Consider the following 20618-nt stretch of genomic DNA (forward strand, 5'->3'; position numbering starts at 1 on the left):
GAAAGAATGCTCAACATCATTAATCATTAGAGAAATGCAAATCAAAACTACAATGAGATACCATCTCACACCGTCAGAATGGCCATCATCAAAAAATCTACAAACAATAAATGCTGGATAGGGTGTGGAGAAAAGGGAACCCTCTTGCACTGTTGGTGGGAATGTAAATTGGTACAGCCACTATGGAGAACAGTATGGAGTTTCCTTAAAAAATAAAAATAGAACTACCATACGACCCAGCAATCCCACTACTGGGCATATACCCTGAGAAAACCATAATTCAAAAAGAGTCATGTACCAAAATGTTCACTGCAGCTCTTTTACAATAGCCAGGAGATGGAAGCAACCTAAGTGTCCATCCACAGATGAATGGATAAAGAAGATGTGGCACATATATACAATGGAATATTACTCAACCATAAAAAGGAACGAAACTGAGTTATTTGTAGTGAGGTGGATGGACCTAGAGACTGTCATACAGAATGAAGTAAGTCAGAAAGAGAAAAACAAATACCGATGCTAACACATATATACATGGAATCTAAAAAAAAAAAAGAAAAAAGAAAAAAAAATGATCAGAAGAACCTAGGGGCAAGATGGGAATAAAGATGCAGACCTACTAGAGAATGGACTTGAGGATACGGGGAGGGGGAAGGGTAAGCTGGGACAAAGTGAGAGAGTGGCATGGACATATATACACTACCAAACGTAAGGTAGATAGCTAGAGGGAAGCAGCCGCATAGCACAGGGAGATCAGCTCGGTGCTTTTTGACCACCTGGAGGGGTGGGATAGGGACGGTGGGAGGGAGGGAGATGCAAGAGGGAAGAGATGTGAGGACATATGTATAACTGATTCACTTTGTTATAAAGCAGAAACTAACACACCATTGTAAAGCAATTATACTCCAGTAAAGATGTATGTATGTATAAACAAACAAACAAACAAACCCAACCAGTCCCACCCCACACAGCCTCTTCTAGTGTCCAGCCCACCGCAAGCTTGCCACACTCCACCCCACCCTCCCCACTCTGCTCTGTGCTCTAGATACACGGTCTTCCTCCCAGTGCCCCACCTCCTCCTACCAAAGAGCCTCTGCCTGCAACTCCCTTTTCCTCCAGCTGTCACATCCCTCACATGCCTACACATCCCTCACATCTCAGCTCAAGCAGCATTTCCTTGGGGAATCCTTCCTTCTTCCCTCAAGCTACATTAAGTCTCCCCTCTAACTTACAACTCAATAGCCCCTTGTACCTCTCCCTTGAAGGACTGATCACAGCCGTATTATTCAAATGATTTCATATCATCTACCTAGCTTCCTACTGAACCATAAGCTCCATGATTGTAGGCAGCATGTCTGTTTCCACTTCTGCTCACTACTATTTCCCCAGGACTAAGCACTGCTCCTACTACATACAATTCAATAAACAGCTGGTTAAGAAATGAATAAACAGCACACTGCACAGTATGTGGCAGATACTCAGTAAATGTAAGCCTTCCAGGCTTTAAAACAAAAGACATTTTACTGATTTCAAACACAATAAGTAAAAATGTATAATTATACTTGTAATAATATAATTAAAATATTATAGTTATATAATGTAAAATTAACCAGTACTCCATACTCACTGGAATGCCTTGTAACTGTGGTTTATCTAGAAGATTATGTAGTTCATTTCGAGAGGCTTCTATCTTTTCACGATCTGCAGCATCTATCATGTAGCTTTAAAAAAAAAATAAAGTGATCTCAATATGTCTCCACCATATTGTTTGATGATCGCAATTAACAGATGTTTTAATTTTCTTAATTTATACTACTGTAACTGTTCATTAAAATAAAGTCCTCGATTTTAAAAGGCTGGCACCCAAAAATACTTTTTAATAGACTGTTCTACAGATACAAAGTACTATATATAAAATTAGATAAGCAACAAGGATATACTTATAGCACAGAGAATTATACCCATTATCTTTTAATAACCTATAACAGAATATAATTAAAACTACTGAATCACTATGCTGTATACCTGAAACCAACACAATACTGAAAATCAACTATACTTCAATAAAATAAGTACATAGGTAGACTGTTCTTAGGGGGCTAATACATGATAGTAAAACATTTATATCCATAGCTCTTAGCTACATAAAAAACAAACAAAACTCTCATTCTATCATTCTATTTTTAAAGTCTGATGTTAATGGGATTACACTAAGAAAATATCTAAGAAAGACTGTTATTGCCCGAAATAAAAATTGAGCCTTTAAAAGTATGAAAAACAGCGTTTTCCCTTGAAACCTAAACTGACTGCAAGGGGGGAGATGGGGGGGAGGGGCGGGGAAGCAGCTTACACAATAGCGTTGACCCCTCTGCAGTACCGTTCCCACATGCTCCGGAAGCGGGGTTGTCCTCCTATGTCCCAAATCTTCAAATCAAGATAGACAGTTCTTAATAAAGATATTTCAAATAACATATTGAAGAAAAAAGCGGCAGAAGGAGGGGAAAAGATCAAGCAGATATGCTCATTTCCACAATGTTAGAGCCAAACTGCTTTTGAAAAACTTGAGGTCAAACAAGCTCTTAATCTGGAAGTTCCTGGGGCCACTTCTAAACTTGAAGCTCATACTTAATATGTTTACATTAGATCTAATAGGTGGTGCTTGAGCAAAGATTTAGTTTCTGTGCAATACTTTCTTTGCCTGTTAACCAATAAATTTCCAATATTGAAAATACATATTTTTTGAAATAGCGCTCTTAGAATCTGCATCATCAGCCATCATCCATATTTGAAGCCCAACAGAGAAAAAAACAGTTCATTCAGAATCTATTTAAGTTTAGTTGTCTGATTGGGTATATATTAACATCTAATCATTTTTAGTTATTCTGTACATAACAGAAAACATTCCTACCTAGGTGCTTTTCTTATATAAAATTATTTTACCCATATGAAAGCTACTACCCACAGTAATTTCACTATTATGGCTACTCTGTAGGGCTATGTAAAGGTCTGAAGTCATGATATTTATCTTTAGGAGGCTTCCAATTTAGCCATAGACACTGGAAACATGCATGAAGACATACACGAAAAATGAGCAGCTTCATTTTATAAGCTACAGAACAAATTTAGTAAACAGCTTCTGTGAACCACAAGAACTGGGTAAAATGGCCAAAAAGTTCAAGCTATAGAAGTAAACTCCCCCCATGAACAAGGAAGCCAAAAATAATAATACTAATAAATTAAAAAAGAGTCCAACAGTCCACAACTCAAACCTATCAAACTTATTCTAGAAACAAAATTACGTTAAACTAGTTAAGTTTTTACTGTTTTATAGTTTTAATTTTAGGGCTTATTAGTAAAGAAAGGGAAAACTAGTTTACCATATTGGCTACCACAAATATAATACTAAATTACCAACATTATAAACAATTATTATCTTTCAATATAAAATATCATTCATGAAATAATGTAATAATATCACATTCCAAATACTCTGAAAATGGGATTTTTCTTTCCTAGGAACACCTTAATCCCAAATAATACTTCTGCCAATCCATAGTCTAAGTTTTTTATGGGCACTTAACAACATTTCAACACACAGATTTTGATCTATTAGAGCAAGAAAGAAAAAAACTTCATTTACACTCTTTTGGAACATGCCCACTCATTAATTAAGAACTGCCAATACTCATGTAAAATGCAAAGAAACGAACAGAAAAATTCCTAGTTTGTATCTGCTAACAATGTAACTCAAGTATGGCAAGAAGCTGACGTACCTTTATTGTGACGTTACCTTTAGTTACTTTCCTCATGTTGAAGCCCACTGTAGGTATCATATCTTCACTGAATTGACCTGACTGAAAGAAAACATTTTTAGATTAATCGTTGTTTATAAAAACATGTAACACTGCAAACCTTTCACATCAACATTACTCTGTACCCATCTTAGCAAATAACTAATTTTTTAGTGACGATAACAATATACCTTAAGAAAACACTCCTAATAGCCATAAATCTTGAAGAGGTGCCTTATTTTTTTCATTCAAAGACAGTCTTCCATTAAAGATACTTCTGAAACTACTATAATTTTTTACGTATTTTTAAGTTTAAGAAATACTGTACAATTACATGTGAACATTTACTAATTCGTGCACCTATACGTGAATTTTTGCATACAAGGTACAAGTAAATCGGAAGGAAAAGTTCAAAGTTTTCTATTTTTAGGATGGAAATTATTTTGACAATACTGTTAAAATTCACTGTTGCTTTTCTGAGTCAGTCTTTTAACAAGGCTTATAAAATGTTTTCTTCATAAACATGATCCTCCCTTACGTAATCAGTTATATTCTCTTTTTGGTTTCTGACATTCCTGTCAGAGGACTAAAATTAAATATCTTCTAACAGTATTTATATTTTTAAATTTAAAATGTTCACCCATCTAGGATTTGATTACACAATGCAAGAAAGGTCCTTTTTACAAATGTATAGCCTATAATCACCTCACTCCTCATTTAAAACTTATGTATTTATTTATTATTTATTTTTGGCTGTGTTGGGTCCTCATTGCTGCGCACAGGCTTTCTCTAGTTGCAGCGAGTTGGGGCTACTCTTCATTGTGGTGCACAGACTTCTCATTGCAGTGGTTTCTCTTGCTGCGGAGAACGGGCTCTAGGTGCGCGGGCTTCAGTAGTTGTGGCACGCGGGCTCAGTAGTTGTGGCTTGGGGGCTCTAGAGCGCAGGCTCAGTAGTTGTGGCGCACAGACCCAGCTGCTCCGCAGCATGTTGGGTCTTCCTGGACCAGGGCTCCAACCCGTGTCCCCTGCATTGGCAGGCGGATTCCTAACCACTACGCCACCAGAGAAGCCCTCACTCCTCATTTAAAAATCCACACTTTCCTAACTAGATTGATGTGATACGCCAAATTCCACATAGAGACAGTTCTATATCTGAGTCTTGAATTCTTTTCCATTAGTCTGTTTAGTTCTAATTGGAAATAAATTAGGACTACATGAATTACTGTAGCTTATCCTATATATTATTCTATATAGCAGATCAAGAAGTGGAATGTTCAGGAATGTGTTTCATCTCTCGCATTTGAAATAAACTTTAGAAATTAATAATTCTCTTAAAATACTAACTGCCCTTTATCAACTCTTGATACTTAACCAAGTCTCTCCACCGAGGCACATGGTTTGTCCACTCAAACATTAAAATCCCTTATATCCTTCAGTGAAGTATCATAATTCTCTCCTAACAGGTCTTCCATCTTTCTTATCATATTCTTTATTTTGACTGCAATTATGAAGTACACCTAATGAGTCACAATTGATACTGATTTATATATTTACATATTCGTATATTTTATTTGCCAAATGTTTATTTCTCCAGTGATCTCTTATTTATTAGGTATAGCTCGGGATTATGAAATGTATCAACTTGGGAGTAATTAAACATATGGAACTATTTTCAAGGCCCTAACACTGGCCAATTGTTTGCCACACATTCATTCCAAAACTGTCTACAAGTACCAATTGTACCAAGCACAATGAATTCCAATTTTACAAATTAATTTCTTCTACATAACCCCAAAAGTGTTCTACTTTTAAAATTTTTCCCCTCCTGTTCAGTGGAGTTTGGGCTAATCTCAAAAAAAAAATGTGAAAGAGAGAGGAGAAAGAGAGAGAGAGAGAGAAACGAAAGAAGGAAGGAAGGAAGGAAGGAAGGGAGGGAGGGAGGGGGAGAGAGAGAGAGAGGGAGAGGGAGAGAGAGAGAAAGAAAGAAAAAAGAAACAACCATAATCACTACTTTATACATACAGACATTATAATTTTCAGAACTTTCACACATATTATTTATATGTGTGAAGATCTAGTCATGATATCAAAACTACATATATCAAAACTAGCCATAACACAAGAACAAAAAATATAACCTGATTAAAAATGGGCAAAGGCAAAACCAAAGGCATAATCTACAAAAGAAACAATAAGATAACTTCATTAAAAACTTCTGCTCTGCAAAAGACAATGCCAAGAGACTCGGAAAACAAGCCACAGAGTAAGAGAAAAATATGTGCAAAAGATATTCTATAAAGGACTGTTATGGGAAATATACAAAGAACTTTTAAAACTCAGCAATACGAAAACAAACAATCCAATTAAAATATGAGCCAAAGATCTTAACAGACATCTCATCAAAGAAGATATACAGATGGCAAATAAGCATATGAAAAGATGCACCACATCATGTGTCACCACGGAAATACAAATTAAAACAATGAGATACCACCACAAAGCAATGAGTGGCCCAAATCTGGTATTCTTTGATAACACCAAATGCTGATGAGGATGTAGAGCAAGAGGAACTCTCAGTCATTGCTGATAGGTTTGCAAAATGGTACAGCCACTTTGGAAGACACTTTGACAGTTTCTTACAAAACCAAACATACTCTTAACATACAATCCAACAATGACACAACCTTGGTATTTACCCAAAGGACTTGCAAACTTAAGTCCACACAAAAACTTATAAATTAAATGCTTACAGCATCGTTATTTATAATTGTTAAAACCTGAAAGCAACCAAGATGTCCTTCAATAAGTGAATGGATAGACTGGTACATCCAGACAACGTAGTATTATTCAGCACTAAAAGAAATTAGCTATCATGCCACAAAAGACATGGAGGAGCCTCAAACGCATGTTTAATGAAAGACCCAATGTAGAAGGACTACATACTGTATGATTCCAACAATATCACATTATGAAAAGAGTAAAAATATCAGTGGTTGTCAGGGGTTGAAGAATGAAAAACAATATGGCAGTTCCTCAAAACATTAAAAATAGAATTACCACATGATCCAGCAATTCCAGTTCTGGGTATATACCTAAATGAAAGCAGGAACTTGAAGAGATATTTGTATAACCACGTTCACAGCTGAATTATTCTTAATAGCCACAAAGTGGAAGCAACCTGAGTGTCCACCTGCAGATGAGCAGATAAAGTGTGGTCTAGTCCTACGATGCAGTATTTTTCAGCCTTAAAAACCTTATTCATGGACTTGAGCACATGGAGGGGGGGGAGGGTAAGCTGGGACAAAGAGGAAGAGTAGCACTGACATATATACACTACCAAATGTAAAACAGACAGCTAGGGGAAAGCAGCTGCATAGCACAGGGAGATCAGCTCGGTGCTTTGTGACCACCTAGAGGGGTGGGACAGGGAGGGTGGGAGGGAGGCGTAAGAGGGAGGGGATATGGGGATATATGTATACTTACAGCTGATTCACTTTGTTATACAGCAGAAACTAACACAACAATGTAAAGCAATTATACTCCAATAAAGATGTTAAAAAAAACCAACCTTATTCATGCTACACCGTGGATGAACCTTGAAGACATTATGCTAAGTGTAAGGCAGTCCCAAAAAAGACAAATACTTCATGATTCTATTTAAATAAGGAGCCTAGAGTAGTTAAATTCATAAAGACAGAAAATAGAATGGTAGTTGCCAAAGGCTAGAGAAGGGGAAACAAGGAGTTAATGCTTAGTGGGTACAGAATTTCAGGTTGGGAAGATCAAAGGTCCTATAGATGGATAGCAGTGACGGTTACACAAAAATGTAAATGTATTTAATAGCACTGTACACTCAAAAATAGTTAAGATGGTAATTTTAATGTTTTGTGTGTTTTACATTTTTTAGAAATATATGAGGTAAAGGGAGGCAATTATCACTACCATTTTACAGAACAAGAAATAAATTCCCCAGGTCACATACCTCAATAGTGGCTGATTACATGTCTTACAGATCACCAGTGTGAACTGTAATAGGCTTTAATTAATATCTGGTGAGAAGTCTGTATGAGATAATGTTTCATTTATTTGGTATATTAGGTATTTGGTATATTAGGAAAAGGTGCTATACATAATAAAGCAGCCAGAAATTGTAGCTAAAGTTTTTAGATACCAAAACTTTTTAAAAAGCTTGCACAGAAAGATTTCTAAAATGAAATACATACTTGGTTAACTTCTCACAGTCTATGCAACATGATTTAATGTGTTCTTGGTGTTTCAGGGTTATTTTATAAATTGTAAAAAGAGAAAACTAGGGACTTTCCTGGTGGTCCCGTGGTTAAGAATCTGCACTTCCCAGAAATCTCTTGCATTCCTATACACTAATGATGAAAAATCTGAAAGTGAAATCAAGAAAACACTCCCATTTACCACTGCAACAAAAAGAGTAAAATACTTAGGAATAAACCTACCTAAGGAGACAAAAGACCTGTATGCAGAAAACTATAAGACACTGATGAAAGAAATTAAAGATGATACAAACAGATGGAGAGATATACCATGTTCTTGGATTGGAAGAATCAACATTGAAAAATGACTATAGTACCCAAAACAATCTACAGATTCAATGCAATCCCTATCAAACTACCAATGGCATTTTTCACAGAACTAGAACAAAAAATTTCACAATTTGTATGGAAACACAAAAGACCCCAAATAGCCAAAGCAATCTTGAGAAAGAGAAATGGAGCTGGAGGAATCAGGCTCCCTGACTTCAGACTATACTACAAAGCTACAGTAATCAAGATGGTATGGTACTGGCACAAAAACAGAAATGTAGCTCAATGGTACAGGATAGAAAGCCCAAAGATAAACCCATGTACATATGGTCACCTTATCGTTGATAAAGGAGGCAAGAATATATAATGGAGAAAAGACAGCCTCTTCAATAAGTGGTGCTGGGAAAACTGGACAGCTACATGAAAAAGAATGAAATTAGAACACTTCCTAATACCATACACAAAAATAAACTCAAAATGGATTAAAGACCTAAATGTAAGGCCAGACACTATAAAACTCTTAGAGGAAAACATAGGCAGAACACTCTATGACATAAATCACAGCAAGATCTTTTTGACCCACCTCCTAGAGAAATGGAAATAAAAACAAAAATAAACAAATGGGACTAATGAAACTTAAAAGCTTTTGCACAGCAAAGGAAACCATAAACAAGACGAAAAGAAAACCCTCAGAATGGGAGAAAATATTTGCAAACGAAGCAACTGACAAAGGATTAATCTCCAAAATATACAAGCAGCTCATGCAGCTCAATATCAAAAAAACAAACAACCCAATCCAAAAATGGGCAGAAGACCTAAATAGACATTTCTCCAAAAAGATACACAGATTGCCAACAAACACATGAAAGAATGCTCAACATCATTAATCATTAGAGAAATGCAAATCAAAACAACGAGATATCATCTCACACCGGTCAGAATAGCCATCATCAAAAAATCTACAAACAATAAATGCTGGACAGGGTGTGGAGAAAAGGGAACCCTCCTACACTGTTGGTGGGAATGTAATTTGTACAGCCACTATGGAGAACAGTGTGGAGGTTCCTTAAAAAACTAAAAATAAAACTACCATATGACCCAGCAATCCCACTACTGGGCATATACCCCGAGAAAACCATAATTCAAAAAGAGTCATGTACCAAAATGTTCACTGCAGCTCTTTTACAATAGCCAGGAGATGGAAGCAACCTAAGTGTCCATTGACAGATGAATGGATAAAGAAGATGTGGCACATATATACAACGGAATATTACTCAGCCATAAAAAGAAAGGAAATTGAGTTATTTGTAGTGAGGTAGATGGACCTTGAGTCTGTCATACAAAGTGACGTCAGTCAGAAAGAGAAAAACAAATACCGTATGTTAACACATATATATGGAATCTAAAAAAAAAAAAAGGTTCTGAAGAAACTAGGGGCAGAACAGGAATAAAGACACAGACGTAGAGAATGGATTTGAGGACAAGGGGCGGGGGGAAGGGTAAGCTGGGACAAAGTGAGAGAGTGGCACTGACATATATACAGTACCAAATGTAAAATAGATAGCTAGTAGGAAGCAACCGCATAGCACAGGGAGATCAGCTTGGTGCTTTGTGACCACTTAGAGGGGTGGGATAGGAAGGGTGGGAAGGAAACGCAAGAGGGAGGGGATATGGGGATGTATGTATATATATAGCTGATTCACTTTGTTATAAAACAACAATGTAAAGCAATTATACTCCAATAAAGATGTTAAAAAAAAAAAAAAAAAGAATCTGTGCTTCCACTGCAGGGGGCTCCAGTTCTATCCCTGGTTGGGGAACTAAGATCCCACATGCCACGCGGTGCAGCCAAAAAAAAAAAAGTGAAAATACTTAAAATATTAAAAAAAAAAAAACCAAGAAAACTAAATTTGATAACCCTTAAGGGCCCTTCTGGCAGTAAAATTTTATGATTATGACCATCAATTATAGTACCAGCCCATGATAAAATGATGTAGGGGGCTGCAGTATACACGGCTGCTCCTGAACTTTCATAAATGTTTATCTCTCTCTTCACCATTACTTCTCACTGCTGGCAGATGTTAACAATAACTTTCCCTAATTCACCTGGCACTGCTAATCTGCAATGGCTGAAAATTAGGTAATCAAATCTTCGGGTTTTTAATCCCCAAATGTCTTGAGGACAGCAAAATGTTCAAAAATCATTCATCAGCTTTGATGAATGGATTCTGTGGTATAACAACTTTACAGACTTGGAAGCATTTTCAACTTCTTTCTTCATATCAAATCTTAATCGTCACTTTTCAAAGTTTGTGTTGAATGACTAAACCACTAAGTTGGCAGTTGTGCTCTAAATAACAGAATTTATTTCTGTGCTGTCAAAATGCCAGTAAGCTGAGACTAGCAATTCAGGGAACAAGTAGATGCTTTAAAAGTACTACTTAATTGTGCATCATGCTATTTATTTTAACAAACACTTAAATAACGTGAAGCACTGTTCTAAGTACTTAGTAAATATTCATCAATATTAACTTACTTAATCCTTATAACAACCCTATGAAGTAAGTAGCATTATCCCCATTTTTCAGATGAGAAAACCAAGGCAAAGACAGGTTAAGTCATTTGCTCAAAGTCCCATCATTTTTAAGATCTGTGAAGAGAAGTAAAAAGATGCTTTCATACCTGTCTTCCTAAACAGTATAGGAAACATAAACTGACCTTCACTTAATAACACAAATTTAAGATCACAAGTGGCACTCACTGTGATTTTGTGACAGTGGACAGACCTGCAGTTACCAGTGTGTACCCAAAGTCACAAGGTAGCATCTTTGGAGTCTGGCTTGGGACAAGATAAAATTGAAGCAAAATAAGATGGTAAAAAAAAGACTCTCAAGGTCCAGGAATCTTGCCACCATTAACATTACTTACTAACCACATGCAAGTCATCTTACCCTCAGGATTAAGCTTTCTTACTAGAAAAAAAGGTACTTGGAAGAGTATTTCCAAAATCACTTCGAGCTCTAACATTTATGGTTTTATGTTTTATTCATAGGCCTCTCATTTAAAACAGAGTTAAGCGGGCTTCCCTGGTGGCACAGCGGTTGAGAATCTGCCTGCTAATGCAGGGGACACGAGTTCGAGCCCTGGTCTGGGAGGATCCCACATGCCGCGGAGCAAGTAGGCCCGTGAGCCACAACTACTGAGCCTGCGCGTCTGGAGTCTGTGCTCCGCAACAAGAGAGGCCGCGATAGTGAGAGGCCCGCGCACCACGATGAAGAGTGGCCCCCGCTTGCCACAACTAGAGAAAGCCCTCGCACAGAAATCAAGACCCATCACAGCAAAAACAAATAAATTTAAAAAAAGAAGAAAAAGAGAAATGGTCATATAATTACCATTATAAAATAAAATAAAATATAGTTAAGCAAGAGATGAATGCCTACAGCAGTAGGAAAAATGTGGCTCTTTTTTTTTTCCCAAAAAATTCATTAGTATACCAAAGGCTAAAAGCAGACCTTGTCCCATAAAGTTTTGTTAGTGTCAACTTCAGCACACAGAGCTTACCTAAATTTATTACTGCAGATCGTAGGAATGAGGCAAATAGAAAAGGGGAAGGAAAGAGAACAACCAAGGTAAAAGTTACCACCACAAAGGCAGAAAACATGAGGCAGTGGACCTGTAATAGTGAAAGGACACTTCACTGAGTGTACTCTAAGACAATAAGAATGGGGGAGGAGTCTATTCTTTGTAAACAGGTTAATGTACAGAGATATACCATGCAGCACTGGCTGCTTATATACCATGATATCTGACACTAGTGAGAACACAGTGAAATACTCATACATTTCAGGGCTTTAAAGTAGAGACTCCAAATGGAACAGATTAGACTTTACCATTGCTGTTTTAAATGAACAAATGCAGAAATCAAGCTATTAACAACATGGTAGAAGTTTCTGTTTGCTTAATCTGTTCCTCTGTAGTAGCAGTCCAATCCAATTCAATAAACTTTAAACACAAGTGGAAAAATACCTGCTTTGACAAATGTCTCACAGTTTCTTTCTCTAAGAATCTTTTTATTTTTTAAGGCTTTAGTTATCAAGCTACTTTGTAAAGACGGAATGAAATAAAGAGCACAACAAAATACTCATACTAAATTTCTCCTTTCAGTCCGAAGAAACTACTTTCACATGTTAAGCAGAGTGGACATCTCACACTATGACTCAATTGTTTAATCGCCAAAATTTACACATTTGACAAGTGAGAAGATATGGCCAATAAATACATAAATTAGTCATTTTTCTTTCCAAGAACTTTTAATTCAAATGGAAAACTTATTATCAATACCCATTTTCCTAGTTTGTAGCATTATTATGGTTCTTATATTTCACTAATAAGTAGAACTACTGATAATATTACTCTTATATTTCGATTTACAATAGTTAAAAAAATGACAACCTATTTTTTGCTGAAGTTATTTAAAATGAAAGGTAGATCTAGGGGAACTTTTGATGAGGAGTAGGGTATTTCCATGATCTTAAAGTGTACCCCACAAACTATGCATCAGTTGCAGAGGGAAAAACAAGCAATTCTACAATGGAGAAATCAGACAACGTCTTGACTTCACATGGGCGTCTCAGATGGACTTCATGTGCCTACAGAAGTATTACTACAAGGACACAATATCCCCCATATAGTATTTCAGCTGAGAATGCATAAACTAAATCTAATTATGAAGAAAGATCCAAAACAGAGGAACATTCTCTTAAAAAGGCAGGGGAGGGAGGGTAATTTTTCAAAGATGTCAATGTCATAAAAGATCAAGGCTGTAAAAATGTTTCAGACTAGATAGAGGGGACTAAAAAGACATGACAACTAAATGCAGTACCTGACCCTAGACTGGATCCTGCACTGGAGAAGAAAAACACTATAAACAACATTATCGGGTCAAGTGACAAAACAGGAAGAGATAAAATGTGAGGTATCATTTTCTCACATAATGAAGGTGGCAACTAAATTAGTTATGCAAGGGAATATTCCTAAGCTTAGAAAACACAAACTTAAGTATTTAGGAATAAGGGCCATGGTGCATAGACCTTACTTACCTAAGGTGACAGACGCAGTGCATGAATGATAAAGCAAATGACGTAAAATGTGTGACCTCAATAAGAGATATATCAATGTTTTTTTGGAATGCTTTTATTCCCGCAAATTTTCTGTGAATTTGAAATTGTTTCCAAATAAAAGATTTCTTAAATGGAATAATCAAATACCATCTTCTTGTATTTCATATCTAGGACACAACTAGAATTACAAGATAAATTACCTACTACAAAAGTAGTGAAATTCATGAATACATTCAATCACAAGGAATTATGACAACTAGTTCAGGAACAAGTCACTGCTAATCTTGTTTTGTCCTCTAATATTCTAAAAAAATACTAACTTACAAATGTCTTCTAATAGAAAAATCCATGTTTTATAGTTTCAGTATAAGGAAAAAGCCTCTGGGCTTTAAAATTGGCATTTTAAAATCTACTTCAATGTTTTAATATTTATTTATAAGCTGGGAAATGAATTAAAACATAGTGTGCTCTTCCAAGTCTAAGTTCCTCTTCGTTTTGGGGAAAACTGTCCCACTTAACACATATTCTTCTTCTTTTCTTTCTAAACGTTTCATACAGTAGTTACCACTGTGAACACATGCATCGTATCTAAGGATATCTCCCTACAACCTCTTTTTAAGGGGCTAGAAAAGATCATTCACTACAGCAGTATTTCAAGGATCATACAATGTTCATTTTCTATTTTAGAACATTTTGGACATTTCCTTAAATAATTTCCCAAAAGACAGTAATTTGGTCTCAGTTTTATGCGCCAGAGTTACTTCCAACTACAGACAAAATTCCTTCCCACAGAACGTCAGTTTAAAAGCACAGGTTAAGATTCATTTGAGATTTAAATATTACTAACCAAGGAATAACATCTCTCAAAATCCCAGTGGGTTTGTTTGTGTTTTTTGTTTGTTCTGAGAGGGAGGGATTCTCTTCAGTCCTTACCAGAAAAATATTAACTAGCATAAAAAATTTTTAAATTTTAGGTTTCTTAGGGGCATAATCAATTAAGGCCTCTCATCTCCAAATGGCCCAGATTCTGAAAATGAGCCATGATTCCAAATAAACCAAACTGAAGAGCTATTTTTCTGAAGCAAATCAAGTAACAAAAACTTTCTGCAAAATCATAAAGTTCCAGGATTACCCTTCAAAAAATGGCATAAAAAAAAAAAAAAAAAAATTAGGGCTTCCCTGGTGGCGCAGTGGTTGAGAGTCCGCCTGCCGACACAGGGGACACGGGTTCGTGCCCTGGTCTGGGAAGATCCCACATGCCGCGGAGCGGCTGGGCCCGTGAGCCATGGCCGCTGGGCCTGCGCGTCCGGAGCCTGTGCTCCGCAACGGGAGAGGCCACAAGAGTGAGAGGCCCGCGTACTGCAAAAAAAAAAAAAAAAAAAAAAAAAAAAAAAAAAAGGCATAATTTGCAACAATACTGACTCAAAAAAAAACTTTCTAGGGCTTCTCTGGTGGCCCAGTGGTTGAGAGTCCGCCTGCCGATGCAGGGGACACGGGTTCGTGCCCCGGTCCAGGAGGATCCCACATGCCGTGGAGTGGCTGGGCCCGTGAGCCGTGGCCGCTGAGCCTGCGCGTCCGGAGCCTGTGCTCCGCAACGGGAGAGGCCACAACAGTGAGAGGCCCGCGTACCGCAAAACAAAACAAAACCAACTTCTAACTCTTCAAAAAACACTAGCCAAAAAGATAAAGGCATCCTTAGATTCTGGCATGGACAGGGCCCCGTGTAGACTGTGGTCTCGATGCCAATGTTTTCCCTCTGGTCTGCCAACTCAAACTAACTGGCAGCGGCTTCCACCTGGGCACAGTGAGTGCTGTGCTCTTCTTTCGTCTGTGTTATCCACACAGATGAGGGAGGAGTGCTTGTGGCCCTCATGCTAAGCATTTACAAACTCTGGTCTAGATGTTCTAATGTGGGCAGGCCAATTAGAAAAGCCTGCTTCGCAGATGATCCAATCATCAACAGCAGACACAGATAATGAATCTGTATTGTGATGATTCACAAACACCTATTATTGTTCACCCCCTCCTTTATGGTTTTATCAACCCACAAAGCCACTTTGCCTCTGCCTTTATTCATTCATTTACTTATTCACTCACTTATTCAACGACAGAGAAAAGGAAAAGCAAAGTAACTGGGATACAAATATAAAAACATCACACAACAAATATATCCTACAGAGGAGATAATACAGGATGACTGGGTACTCAAGGAAAGCCTCTCTGGAGGAGTGATATTTAAGGCTCCAGACCCACTCGGATGCATAATATGTAATATTTAACCCTTAACTGCTCTAGTGGTCCTCATAAACCACTCAAGAATTGTCTCTCTCCTGTCAGAGGCACTCTTGATATACTTCTGGACTGAAGACTACTCCTTTAAAGGGTCCAGTTAGGCAAGTCTCCAGGTTTTAGGATTGAAATTGCCAGGGTTTTGTTTTGTTCTTTTTTGATGGTAAATTTATGATAATTTGGCAAGCAATCAGTTTTGCCTTGGGAGGGACTTCAGGTGAATAGTTTATTTTTCAAGTTAACTATTGGTTAGGTTTTATTTATACACCCCAAATAGTAGCAACATGAATTAAAAGTTATTTTTAGGTAGCAACATTAAAACTAGGTGAAAGACACTATGTTTTCTTTGATATGAAACTATGAAATCTGAATGTAACAAATGAGAATTCTTTAGATAAAAACTTTTTACTAAGCGGGCTTCCCTGGTGGCGCAGTGGCTCAGAATCTGCCTGCCAATGCAGGGAACACGGGTTCAATCCCTGGTCTGGGAAGAGCCCACATGCCGCGGAGCAACTAGGCCCGTGAGCCACAACTACTGAGCCTGCGCGTCTGGAGCCTGTGCTCTGCAACAAGAGAGGCCGTGATAGTGAGAGGCCCACACACTGCGATGAAGAGTGGCCCCCGCTTGCCGCAACTAGAGAAAGCCCTCACACAGAAACGAAGACCCAACACGGCCAAAAATAAATAAAATAACTGAAAATCACATCCAAATTAAAAAAAAATTTTTTAATAAACATAATGACATAGGCAACTAACTAATAAAATGCCTGTCACTCTAATTCAACTCATTTCAAACAACTAATTAATCCCTACTGCCAGCTAATACCAATAGAGCTATTATACAGCAATCTCCTTTACAAAGACAACTCCTGAGGATTAAAATGTTCTCAAACCCACAATTTCAATTAGGAGCCTGAAAACTCTCATTCCTGCTAACCTCTATTCCTGAAGAAAATTCACTTCAAAAGGTCTCTAATGACTATTTCCTACGTTCACTACGACTTTCATTAACAGCACGTTAGTAATGGTTTTACGAAATCTACATCCAAAGAACTGCTGAAGAAAATTAATTTGCTAGTCTATAGAACAATCTGCTAGTAAGCATCCCTAGTCAATCACTGGGCAACCACACCACAGTGCAGCATCTTCACTCAGTCAGAAATTCTGATGATGTAATAACAATGTTAAAAAGGGCCCCAGAAGAAATCAGTGCTGGAGAGCTTTAGCAAATACAGTATTTGCTAACGTGTCAAGTCATTAATATGTCTGGATGTATTTCCCATGAACATCAAGAGCCCACTATAACTCTGTAATAAATACTTGTATCTTTATATGAAAAAAGTCTACTAATCTTCACATGTAGGATGAAGCAGGTTCTGAAGTCAGAAGCATGAGGGTCAGGGGAATTAGCATACAAGTCACATTTTCAGGCACTGATACTATTACTACTGGTTGGTCTCTAGACAATTCAACTACTTTTTTTATTTTTACTTTCCTTTGTAACAAATACCTTTTCATAAAGAAAGTGACAAGAAAAAGAAAGTAAAGGAAGCCAAACTGGAAAGAAAGTAAAACTGCCATTGTTTGCAGATAACACGATAGTACATATAAAAAATTCTAGACACCATCAAAAAAATTCATCAGTGAATTCAGTAAAATTGCAGAATACAAAGTTAATATATAGAAATCTATTGTGTCTGTACACACTAACAATGAACTATCAGAAAGAGAAAGCAAGAAAAAAATCCCATTTACAACGGCATCAAAAAGAATAAAATATCTAGGAATAAACCTACCTAAGGAGGTAAAAGACCTGTACTCAGAAAACTGTAAGACACTGATTAGATAAATGGAAGATGACACAAGATGTAAGATGATATACCATGGTCATGGATTGGAAGAATAAACACTGTTAAAATAACCATATTACCCAAGACAATCTACAGATTCAAGGCAATTCCTATCAAAATACCAATGGCACTTTTCACAGAAGTAGAACAAATAATTCTAAAATTTGTATAAGAACACAAAAGACTCCAAATAGCCAAAACAATCTTGCAATGAAGAACAAAGCTGGAGATATCACACTACCTGATTTCAAGCTATTCTACAAAGCTACAATAACCAAAACAGTATGGTGCTGGCAGAAAAACAGAGACATAGATCAACGGACAGAACAGAGAGCCCAGAAACAAACCCACACTTCAAACTGAGTCTCCCTAAAGCCAAGTTCCCTTACCAAGTTTATCATTAATCTCTCTATCCTATACTTTATTCCCTTTCTTGTCTCCTCTGACCTCAATCCTGTGCTAACTTAATACTAATCAACCAGTTGGATGACTGAAACTGCTGTTGTCGATGACATCGATAATGTACTAAAACTGCTATTATAGATATCATATCATCATTAACGTACAAACTCAGGTTGTTCTCCAGGGCAAGATGGGCTAACAGACCCCCAACCCATGGACCACTTGGCAGATACTCATAAACCACACTCCAAAAACTTCAAGTAAGAAATGTCCAATGACAATGATTAATCCCAGCCTCTTTGTTCTCCTCCCTTTAAAAAAACAAAAACAAAAAACTAACTCAAAGACCAAGTTGGAGTGGATCTGAGGCTTGCCTCCTACTCCCTTGCTTGGCGCCCTGCAACATACCCTTACTTTGCTGCGAACTACCACTATCAGAGTTTGGCTTTCGGCACCATGGGCACATGTGCCCTTTGCTGGATTTCACACTAGAGTAATTAATCTATGACAAAGGAGGAAAGAATACATGATGGGAAAAAGATAGCCTCTTCAATAAATAGTGATGGGAAAACTGGACAGCTACATTAAGTGTAAGAACTAAAGTCATAAAACACCTAGAAGAAAACAGGCCATATGCTCTTTCACATCAGTCTGGTTTTTTTTTTAATATTTATTTTTCTATTTGGTTGTGCTGGGTCTTAGTTGCAGCATGCGGGATCTTCGTTGAAGCATGCAGGATCTTTAGTTGCAGCATGAGGACTCTTTTAGTTGTGGCATGCGGAATCTAGTTCCCCAATCAGGGATCAAACCTGGGCCCCCTGCATTGGGAGAGTTGAGTCTTAACCACTGGACCACCAGCGAAGTCCCCTGACATCAGTCTTCAGCAGTATTTTTTGGGGTATGTCTCCTCAGGGAAAGGAAACAAAAGCAAAACTGAACAAATGTGACTACATCAAACTAAAAAGCTTTTGCACAGCAAAGGAAACTATCAACAAAACAAACAGGCTGCCTACTGAATGGGAGAAGATAACCTGATATGGGTTTAATATCCAAAGTATACAAAGAACTCATAAAACTCAACATCAAAAAACAATCCAATTAAAAATGGGCAGGGCTTCCCTGGTGGTGCAGTCGTTGAGAATCTGCTTGCCAATGCAGGGGACATGGGTTCGAGCCCTGGTCTGGGAAGATCCCACATGCCGCAAAGCAACTAAGCCCGTGAGCCACAACTACTGAGCCTGCGCGTCTGAAGCCTGTGTTATGCAACAAAAGAGGCCGTGATAGTGAGAGGCCCGCGTACCAAGATGAAGACTGGCCCCCGCTTGCTGCAACTAGAGAAAGCCCTCACACAGAAACGAAGACCCAACACAGCCAAAAATAAATATAAAAATAAATAAATTAATTAAAATGTTGAAAGACACTAACCTTAAGACCTCAACAGCAGAGATAAATATTTTTTTTAAAAAAGGGCAGAGGACATGAATAAACATTTTTTCAAAGAACACATACAGATGGCCAACACACACATGAAACGATGCTCAACATCACTAATCATCAGGGAAATGCAAATCAAAACCACAAAAGGATATCACCTCACACCTGTCAAAGTGACTATTATCAAAAAACATCAAATAACAAGTGCTGGCAAGGATGTGGAGAAAAAGGAACCCTTGTTGCGTGCTGTCAGTGAGAATATAAATTGATATAGCCACTATGGAATAGGAGGGAGGTTCCTCAAAAAATTAAAAATTGAATTACCATACGATCCAGCAATTCCATTTCTGGGTTTTTTTCCAAAAAAAACAAAAACACTAATTCGAAAAGATATATGCACCCCACGTTCACTGCAGCATTACTGACAATATCCAAGATAAGGAAGCAACCTAAGTGCTGGTGAGTAGATGAATGGATAAAAAAGATGTGGGGTGTGATAGATGTGATATGTGTGTGCGTGTGTGTACATATATATACATACAATGGAATACTGGGTATAAAAAAGAATGAAATCTTGCCATTTGTGACAACATGGATGGACCTAGAGGATATCATGCTAAGCAAAATAAGTCAGAGAAAGACAAATACAGTTATGATTTCACTTATATGTGGAACCTAAAAAACAAAACAAATGAACAAACGTAGCAAAACAGAAACAGAGCCACAAATACAGAGAAAACAGAGAGGAGGAGGGTGGAGGGGATGAGTGAAACAGGAAAATTAAGAGGTACAAACTTCCAGTTACAAAATAAATGGGTCATGGAGATGAAATACACAAGAGTGGGGGAATACAGTTAATAATAATGTAATAACTATGTATGGTGACAGATGATAACTAGACTTATGATAGTGATCATTTTGTAACGTACTGAAATATCAAGTCACTATACTGTGCATCAGGAACTAACATAGTATTACAGGTCAATTATACTTCAAAAACAAACACTCTTTTTAGAGGTCAGATTTGTGGCTACCAGAGGTGACGGGCGGGGGGAGGGGGAATTGGATAAAGGTGTTCAAAAGGTACAAACTTCCAGTTATGAGATAAATAAGTACTAGAGATGTAATGTACAACATGATTAATATAATTAATTATAATGCTGAATGTTACATATG

The 20618-nt window shown here is 37.4% G+C and overlaps 1 protein-coding gene across 1 annotated transcript in view; it reads right to left on the reverse strand.

Annotated features, from left to right (window-relative positions):
• The window catches only part of ARL8B (ARF like GTPase 8B), a 59876-nt gene that overhangs the window by 12716 nt on the left and 26542 nt on the right, over positions 1–20618 (reverse strand). Inside the window, exons 2-4 of the mRNA XM_082638957.1 lie at positions 3774–3854; positions 2351–2424; positions 1628–1721 (exon numbers count right to left, since the gene is read on the reverse strand). Of these exons, the coding sequence (XP_082495083.1) occupies positions 1628–1721; positions 2351–2424; positions 3774–3854 (249 nt within the window). The remainder of the gene's footprint in view (positions 1–1627; positions 1722–2350; positions 2425–3773; positions 3855–20618) is intronic.

The sequence above is a fragment of the Mesoplodon mirus genome (genome assembly GCF_964341445.2).
Source record: "Mesoplodon mirus genome assembly, chromosome: 12".
Taxonomy (NCBI): domain Eukaryota; kingdom Metazoa; phylum Chordata; class Mammalia; order Artiodactyla; family Ziphiidae; genus Mesoplodon; species Mesoplodon mirus.